General features: G+C 47.4%; 1 protein-coding gene across 1 annotated transcript in view; it reads left to right on the forward strand.

Moving 5' to 3' along the window:
- LOC114547048 (interferon regulatory factor 2-binding protein-like A) overlaps positions 1–8,375 on the forward strand; it is a 22,932-nt gene extending 14,557 nt beyond the window's left edge. Inside the window, 7 exon segments of the mRNA XM_075447408.1 lie at positions 3,186–3,306; positions 6,206–6,297; positions 6,300–6,411; positions 6,413–6,817; positions 6,819–7,142; positions 7,144–7,872; positions 7,874–8,375. Of these exon segments, the coding sequence (XP_075303523.1) occupies positions 3,186–3,306; positions 6,206–6,297; positions 6,300–6,411; positions 6,413–6,817; positions 6,819–7,142; positions 7,144–7,872; positions 7,874–8,084 (1,994 nt within the window). The 3' untranslated portion in view covers positions 8,085–8,375.
- Positions 8,376–10,000: the final 1,625 nt, after the last annotated feature.

Genomic DNA, 10,000 nt, shown 5'->3' on the forward strand with positions numbered 1-10,000 from the left:
GTCCAGGGAACGTGTAAATCTGTCATTTTTGACTGGAACAGTGTTAGAAAAGTGTGACCACATGACACCGGTTTTGGCCACGCTCCACTGGCTTCTGGTTTGTTTCAGGGTTGAATCTTTTTCAAGATCTTAAATGGGTTGTCACCTTCTTATTTATCAGAGCTCTTACATGTCCACACACCTGTCGGAGCACTGAGGTCGTCCAATCAGATGCTCCTCCATGTGCCCAGATCCAGGTTAAAAAACAAAGGTGACCGAGCCTTTTCATTGGCTGATCAAACCTCTGGAATAGTTTACCTATTCATGTAAGAACAGCTCAGACCATTGAAATGTTCAAGTCCTTGCTTAAGACCCATTACTACGCATTGGCTTTCAATTCAAGTTGAGCTTTGATATCTTGACCTTCTTCTACTGTTGTACATTGTATATTGTTTGTTCATATTATCTCTTTAATTTTGGAGCATGTTAAGCACTTTGGTCAACTATGGTTGTTTTTAAACGTGCTATATAAATAAAATTGAACTGAACTGAGCTGAATTAGAAGGTTAAGAGTTTTGTTAGTCCCTAACCCTTGTAAAAAAATCCCATCCACAGGAGCTAAGTCTCCATCCAATCATCCATCGAATTATCTGAAGTTGGGTAAAAACCTCCTGTGAATAAAGCTGAGTGTGAAAGTGTGTTTCCATCCGACGGCTTTAAAGTGAATAAAAACCTGTTGCATAATGACGTCACTTCGCTGTTTTGCGGTTAAATTGGTATATCGAACTGATTTGAGACATTTTAAGGTGTTTCCGCTCATTTTCACACTGAATCGCAAAGTTTCACCAGACAGCAGTAGTAGTTGATAATATGAGAAGCTGCGATGGGCCTCTGGCCGAGGATCTGATCCAGATCTGGATCTGATCCAGATCATCTATAAGGTGAACTCTTCTTTTATTTTCCCTCCGGCACCGTTTTGGAGACATGTATCTCTGTTAGAGCTCCTTCCATTCACTCCGCGGGATGTCCCACGGCTCGTCCTAACCTCTGTTGGTCATTTCCTTCACCAGTTCCTGATAAATTCTGGCTTTTCTTACATTTTTGCTTTCTAAAATAGCCGTTATATTTTGCTGGTAAATTAAATTCAGAAAGTCTCTCGTCTCCTCGTTGGTCCACTTCCATCTGTCTCTGTTGACACCCGTCATGTGTGCAAACAGAGAGGAAATACTGGGAGGAAATGGCCTAAAAACTTCTTCTTCTTCGTTTTGTGGTGAGTTGCAACCATAAAATGACCTAAAACTTAATCGCAATTCATTTATTTATTCGGCAAATAACGTTTCCATCAGCGTTTATCTCATAACCCGTATATACAGTACAGGCCAAAAGTTTGGACACACCTTCTCGCTTCAATGTGTTTCTTTATTTTCAATTTTATTTATAGTATCAAATCATAACAAGAGTTATCTCGAGACACTTTACAGATAGAGTAGGTCTAGACCACACTCTATAATTTACAAAGCCCCAACAATTCCAACAATTACAGTAATTCCCTCAAGAGCAAGCAGTGCGACAGTGGCGAGGAAAAACTCCCTCTTGGGAAGAAACCTCGGACAGACCCAGGCTCTTGGTAGGCGGTGTCTGACGGGCCGGTTGGGGGGGTGATGAACAGTGGTGATAACAGTCAAATTAATAATGGAACAGTGACTGGATGTAGCGGGAAGCTGCAGGGTTCAGCAGGAAGCAGCAGGAAGCAGCAGGGTTCAGCAGGAAGCAGCAGGGTTCAGCAGGAAGCTGCAGGGTTCAGCAGGAAGCAGCAGGGTTCAGCAGGAAGCTGCAGGGTTCAGCAGCAGCAGGAAGCAGCAGGAAGCAGCAGGGGTTCAGCAGGAAGCAGCAGGGTTCAGCAGGAAGCAGCAGGGTTCAGCAGGAAGCTGCAGGGTTCAGTTCAGCAGCAGGGTTCAGCAGGAAGCAGCAGGGTTCAGCAGGAAGCAGCAGGGTTCAGCAGGAAGCAGCAGGGTTCAGCAGGAAGCAGCAGGGTTCAGCAGGAAGCTGCAGGGTTCAGCAGGAAGCAGCAGGGTTCAGCAGGAAGCAGCAGGGTTCAGCAGGAAGCAGCAGGGTTCAGCAGGAAGCTGCAGGGTTCAGGGAAGCAGCAGGGTTCAGCAGGAAGCTGCAGGGTTCAGCAGGAAGCAGCATGACATTGCAGGGCACCGCTGAGCTCGGCAGGGAGTGCAGCAGGACCACGGCGACAGCTGGAACCAGGATCTTGGTGCTAACGTTCTCCAAGGAAATACGCTGGGGAAAAAACATAAGGACTCCGGGAGTAAACTCCCAGAAGCTAGGATTAGTAACAAGCATTTCTGGGACGGGATACACACAAATAGTAATAGTAATAGTAATATAAAGGGAGAGGAGAGAGCAGCTCAGTGTGTCAAAGGAAGGAAGGAAGTCCGCCGGCAGTCTAGAACTATAACAGCGTAACTATGAATGAACACATATGGAATTATGTACTACACAACAAAGTGTGAAATAACTGAAAACATGTCTTATATTTTAGATTCTTCAAAGTAGCCACCCTTTGCTTTTTTTGATAACTCTGCAAACCCTTGGTGTTCTCTCAATGAGCTTCATGAGGTAGTCACCTGAAATGGTTTTACCTTCACAGGTGTGCTTTGTCAGGGTTCATTAGTGGAATTATTTCCCTTATTAATAAAAAAGCAAAGGGTGGCTACTTTGAAGAATCTAAAATATAAGACATGTTTTCAGTTATTTCACACTTTGTTGTTAAGTACATAATTCCATATGTGTTCATTCATAGTTTTGATGCCTTCAGTGAGAATCTACAATGTAAATAGTCATGAAAATAAAAAGGAAACACATTGAATGAGAAGGTGGGTCCTAACTTTTGGCCTGTTCTGTATATATATCGATCAAGAGAAAATCCGATGAGACTGAACGTATTTCCTTTGAGTCGATATTCATGAAATTCAGTCGAATTTTTCTGTTTCCATGACGGCATTTTTCATTCGATATCACTTAATTTGGATAAAAACGTGTGGATGGAGACACAGCTAGTGTCGACTTAACTATAATCCCCCCGACCCCTGACCCCTGCCCCCCCTGACCCCTGACCCCCACCCTCCAGGCAGGCTGTGGATCACTCTCAGACACTAAATGTCTTTTTAATGTCTGCTCTCTTCTCTCTCCGTCAGGAAATGTCCTTAGCAACCAGAAGCAAGGTTCCTCGGCAACCAGAGCTCCCGCTGCCTCCGTGGAGACCGGCCCAGTTGCCATGGCAACACCCCACCGTGACCGACGGCCAGAGCAAATCAGGTGAAGGAGGGGGGAGGGGGTTTCTGTGGGTGCGAGCGTGACAGTTTTGTTAAACAGAGACCGAATCCTGCAGTGTGTGTGTGTGTGTGTGTGTGTGTGTGTTGTGTGTTGTGTGTTGTGTGCATATTTATGAACATTGTTGTATAAAAACACCATGTAAATATGCCAGAATTAGTAAAAATAAGTTGTTATATAGCACTTTTCATCTGCAGTCCCTAGGCAGGTGACATAGGACTAACATAGAGACATGTGCAGTCCCGAGGCATTATGTCCAAATTACTGATGATTATTGATCTAAAATCTAAGTGTGAAGATATTTTGTGAAAGCACCGATAGTCAACACTAGAATATCGCCGTAATATCGATATTGAGGTATTTGGTCAAGAATATCGTGATATCTGATTTTCTCCGTAAAGCCCAGCCCTACATACGATGCACATTGCACACATAATTTGCGTGATATGAATGTAAGATGGTTGCAGAAGTGACACTCATCTGTGTTTTTTTTGGTTATTATTTTTTCTGAGATTCTGAAAACAAATCCAGTGTGGCAGGATTTACATTTTTATGATGTAAATTGAGGGAGCAAAAGCAGTATCGGCTCCAAATATAAGAAAATCCATGCGGGTGGATCCCTAATCTAGGAAGACAGCACCAACATAAGAAGAACTATCTAGGTATCCTTTAACCTTTTCCAAAAACATGTTGAGTCATGGGCCCTGAACCCACATTGCATAGGGTGGACTGAATTATTGCTTTTATTGAGATGTTGAATCAGTAATTTAGCCACCCACTTCTCAGCTATTTTAGAAACAACAGGCAAGAATACTGGTTGGCCGATAATTGGCCATATCTGATCTTTCACCTGATGTAAAACTGGGTGTGACCAGGGCCAACTTCCATGCTGCTGGCACAATGGATTGTCTTAAGCACTGACTAATCAAATGTGTAATAGGCTGTATAAGGGTCTCTTTGTGCCTTCTAAGAGCCATAGATATCCATGACCTTAGAATCTGTTAAGCCACTGATGGTATTTACTACGTCTGTTTCAGTTATTGTATAAAATCGGCTGTGCATAATTAATGCACAGGATACATAATTAGGTGCAAGTAGAGTAGCTAGGTGAATTAAAATGTTGGATTATTTCATGAACAGAGTCTTGAAAGGTGTTTAGTTCACCATTATGAGTGTGTGTGTGTGTGTGTGTGTGTGTGTGTGTGTGTGTGTGTGTGTGTGTGTGTGTGTGTGTGTGTGTGTGTGTGTGTGTGTGTGTGTGTGTGTGTGTGTGTGTGTGTGTGTGTGTGTGTGTGTGTGTGTGTGTGTGTGTTCACGAATAGTTTAATCATTCAGAGCGAGAGAGAGTCGGAGCGAACGAGGCTGCTGCTTCCTCACGTCCTCGAAGCACGGTTTGCCAGGCGCGTTTCCTTGGCAACACAGAGAGAGAGAGAGAGAGAGAGAGAGAGAGAGAGAGAGAGAGAGAGAGAGAGAGAGAGAGAGAGAGAGAGAGAGAGAGAGAGAAAATCTGCCTAGCAACACACAGATGTGTTTTTCCTTCATGTCTCTGCAGCAGAACACCAGTTCATCTATTGACTATTGTCTGTATTAATTAATGTAAATATATAAATAAATTAATTTATATCTATTATCTGGGCTCTCTTCAAAGCCACCATGGACCATGTGTGTGTGTCTGAGTGTCTGATGGAACAACAATCTGTGAAACTGGTCCAGTATTAAACCAGAACCGAGCTGTAATGTAACCCTACAGGACTAATGTTCAGCAGCAGTTAGAGTCAATACAAGTTCTGTTGTTGCTGCTGATAGACTCAGATTATTATTCTAAGTGTCTGACAACATTATGGGATGGATCCCTACAGAGATAGACCTTTTAGTTAAAGAGTAAGATCCTTTTAGTTTAACAGGAAACAGCCCCGAAATCACCATCACCAAACTCCACCAGACTCCATGTAAATAATCAGGACTTTTAGCGTGTATAGAGCCAGCATATCTCCACCAGACTCCATGTAAATAATCAGGACTTTTAGCGTGTATAGAGCCAGCATATCTCCACCAGACTCCATGTAAATAATCAGGACTTTTAGCGTGTATAGAGCCAGCATATCTCCACCAGACTCCATGTAAATAATCAGGATTTTTATCATCGTAAAAAAACACACTTCATTCAAAGTGGACAGAAACTAAATAAAACTACCAAAAGCCGTCTTGGTTCATCTTTCCACTGTTCCAACAATCACCACTCTGGTTTGGTTGAAATAAACCCTTAATTCACCCATTTACATGTGGAGATATGCTGGCTCTGTACACGCTAAAAGTCCTGATTATTTACATGGAGTCTGGTGGAGATATGCTGGCTCTATACACGCTAAAAGTCCTGATTATTTACATGGAGTCTGGTGGAAATATGCTGGCTCTATACACGCTAAAAGTCCTGATTATTTACATGGAGTCTGGTGGAGTTTGGTGATGGTGATTTCGGGGCGGTTTAATGTTAAACTAAAAGGATCTTACTCTTTAACTAAAAGGTCTATCTCTGTAGGTCTATCGTCATATAGTGGCGTCATAAGCTGCAGTGTGAAGGGGGGTTGCGATTAAGTCACTTACTCTACCAGGTGGCATTCCTAGAAAGGGGGAGGGGCACGCTATCCAAAATTCCTCAGCTTCTCTCAGAGGCATGCAGAGGAAAAAAAAAAAAAAACAAAAAGCAGACCCTCCCCTCCCTCCCTCCCTCCCTCCCTCCCTCCCTCCCTCCCTTCCTCCCTCCTCCCTCCCTCCCTTTCTCCTCTCAGCTGCAGCTGCAGCAGCAGGAACAATAACCTGAGAGCAGAGCAGAGCAGCCACTGCAGTCAGCTCCTCTCCGGCGGTGGTTTCGAGCTCTGAGCAGAGGAGAGAGGAGAGGGAGCCGGGCCGAGGGAAGACATGTCCTCCCCCAGCTCTCCTCGTCCCGCAGACAGTCATGTTATCTGTGCGACCTGCCCGCATGCCGTGGGCCATGATCTGGGACTTCACCGAGCCCGTGTGCCGCGGCTGCGTCAACTACGAGGGCGCGGACGCGCCAGTTCGTCGCCGGGCGACCCGACACCTGAAGCGCTCACGGCTTCCAGGAGGCGCGATCGCCCGCTGGGCACCCGGGGCAGCCTCAGCAGCCCGGCGTGGCGAAAAGCCAGGCGCTGCTGCTGAGTGGGGAAAAGCCAGCGGGGCAGCCTCAGCAGCCAGGCGTGGACCGGTACTCTCTCGGCGCCGATAACCGGGCTCGGTTTGACTACGGCAGGCTGCCCAACGGACTCGGCGCGCCCAACGGTTTCAAATCGAGCGAAGGGCCGCCAGACTTGAACCGGCAGAGCCCGAACTCGAGGAGCAGGACCCACGGCCGGGCGGCGCCCGGCCCGGGACCGATGAGCGTACCGCCGAGCCTGCATCCTCAGACCGCCCGCGCCACGGAAGAGCCTCGGCGCTCGGCCCGAAGCGTGCGGCCAGCGGCGGAAGCAGGCAACGGGGCGCGAGCTGAAGGAGAAACAGCGCAACGTGGAGACTCTGGCCGAGCTGAGCGACAGCCTGAGGAACCGGCAGGACGACTGGGCCAGCAAACCCAAGCCCGTGAGGGACACGCTGGTGGCTCTGTCCGGCTGTGTCCCGTTCGACGTGCGCTTCAAGAAAGACCACGCGCTGCTCGGGAGGGTGTTCGCCTTCGACGCCGTGTGCAAACCGGGCATGGAGCACGAGCTGAAGATCTTCGTGGAGTACCCCAGCGGGTCCGGGAACGTGTTCTCGAGCGCCTCGGGGGTGGCCAAGCAGATGTACCAGGACTGCATGAAGGACTTGGAGAGGCTTGTCCTCCGGGTTTAAATATCTGGAGTACGAGAAGAAGCACGGCTCGGGGGACTGGCGCCTGCTGGGCGATTTATTACCGGAGTCCCTTCGGTTCTTTAAGGAGGGAGTAGGGGGAGACATGCTGCCTCAGCCCCACGTCGACAGCAGCTTCCCGCTGCTGCCCACCTCCCTGGTGCTGCCCGGCCGAGCTCTGGCGTCAGGAAGCGGGAGTAGCGGCGGCGCCAGAGGTGGCGTGAGGAAGAGGAGAGCGTCCCCGGAGCCGGAGGAGGAACAGCAGAGACAGCAGTGGATCAACAGCCAGACCGAAGCGCTCAAACTCTCCATGGCGGCCGGTTCTTTCCCCTCCGGCCGCGCCACACCCCCAGATCCCGCCGCCGCCGCCGCCGCCGCTCCTCTTCCTCTGCAGAACGGACAGTCCCCCATGGCGGCGCTCATGTCAGTCGCCGACACCCTCGTGAACGCGCAGCACTCCCCCAACAACAAGGACGGAGACTCCGTGCACTCCACCACCTCCTCCTCCAGACACAACCACGGCAGCGGCAGTCCCGTGTCCTCTCCTGGCTCCTCCGTGTCCGGACAGAGGCGCCTCTCCTCCCGCAATGGAGACCTCGGGATGCCCGCCACGACACCGCAGGACCAGCACGTGCCCGATTCCCCCACCATGGCGAGCAGCGGGCCCCTGTGCTGCACCATCTGCCACGAACGGTTAGAAGACACCCACCGTGCAGTGTCCCTCCGCGCCGAACCACAAGTTCTGCTTCCCGTGCTCCAGAGAGAGCATCAAGGCCCAGGGAGCCTCCGGTGAGGTTTACTGCCCCAGCGGGGAGAAGTGCCCGCTGGTCGGCTCCAACGTGCCCTGGGCCTTCATGCAGGGGGAGATAGCAACCATCCTGGCCGGAGATGTGAAGGTAAAGAAGGAGAGAGACCCCTGAGAAGGAAGAAGAGGAAGGACTTTCTGTCTGCTTTCATTTCAGGAACACATTGATGTGAAACAGTCTGCAGCTGAGCCTCAACACGTTCTGTCAGTGGAGATAATTCATCTTAAAGGGTAACTTTAAGGTTTTCATTTTTTTTTTTTTCTCAACCTGGACCCTATATTCTCATGTTTTTGTGACTAACTGACTGATGGAAATAATCATCTTTTGAAATTGATCCTGTATTAATCAAGAGAAGTAAGAGAGTAACTGTAAGACCATTTTTGTTTAATGTGAAACAGCCTTGAAATCCCCTATCTCCATCACCCACCAGACTCCATGTAAATAATCAGGACTTTTAGCGTGTATAGAGCCAAGCATATCTCCACCAGACTCCATGTAAATAATCAGGACTTTTATCATCATAAAACACACTTCATTCAAAGTGGACAGAAACTAAATAAAACTACCAAAAGCCGTCTTGGTTCATCTTTCCACTGTTCCAACAATCACCACTCTGGTTTGGTTGAAATAAACCCTTAATTCACCCATTTACATGTGGAGATATGCTGGCTCTATACATGCTAAAAGTCCTGATTATTTACATGGAGTCTGGTGGAAATATGCTGGCTCTATACACACTAAAAGTCCTGATTATTTACATGGAGTCTGGTGGAGATATGCTGGCTCTTTACGCTAAAAGTCCTGATTATTTACATGGAGTCTGGTGGAGATATGCTGGCTCTATACACACTAAAAGTCCTGATTATTTACATGGAGTCTGGTGGAGATATGCTGGCTCTATACACGCTAAAAGTCCTGATTATTTACATGGAGTCTGGTGGAGATATGCTGGCTCTATACACACTAAAAGTCCTGATTATTTACATGGAGTCTGGTGGAGATATGCTGGCTCTATACACACTAAAAGTCCTGATTATTTACATGGAGTCTGGTGGAGATATGCTGGCTCTATACACACTAAAAGTCCTGATTATTTACATGGAGTCTGGTGGAGATATGCTGGCTCTTTGCACGCTAAAAGTCCTGATTATTTACATGGAGTCTGGTGGAGATATGCTGGCTCTATACACGCTAAAAGTCCTGATTATTTACATGGAGTCTGGTGGAGATATGCTGGCTCTATACACGCTAAAAGTCCTGATTATTTACATGGGGTCTGGTGGAGTTTGGTGATGGTGATTTCGGGGCTGTTTCATGTTAAACTAAAAGGATCTTACTCTTTAACTAAAAGCTCTATCTCTGTAGGGATCCATCCCATAATGTTGTCACACACTTAGAATAATAATCTGAGTCTGTCAGCGGCAAAAAACAGAACTTCATGAGTGTTTTCTAAATTATTAAAATGTGTGATGTAATGTTGAGCATCCAGCGTTGTGTGTCTCTGCTGACAGACTGACGGAGCTGTAACGTGTAAATGTTCTACGTGTGGATGTTTGGGCGTGTTAGTGTCGTGGTGGAGGTGACGGAGGTGTGAACAGTGATGTTGTGTTTAACGGACCGATTCAGAGAGAAATGAAGCTTAAATAATCCATTTAATAAGGTCTGGGCGGGAAAACAGGAAACTTTTAACAAGACGGACCTATACACAAGGGGTTTGTAATTTTACAGCTTGACTTCCAACCAAACATCACACACACACACACACACACACACACACACACACACACACACACACACACACACACACACAAGACACACACACTCTAACACACACACACACACACACACACAAGACACACACACTCTACACACACACACACACAACACACACACACTCTAACACACACACACACACACACACACACACACACACACACACACACTAACACACACACACACACACACACACACAGTCACACACACAGACACACACACACAACACACACACACACACACACACACACACACAC

This window comes from Perca flavescens, chromosome 20, assembly GCF_004354835.1.
Source record: "Perca flavescens isolate YP-PL-M2 chromosome 20, PFLA_1.0, whole genome shotgun sequence".
Taxonomy (NCBI): Eukaryota; Metazoa; Chordata; class Actinopteri; order Perciformes; family Percidae; genus Perca; species Perca flavescens.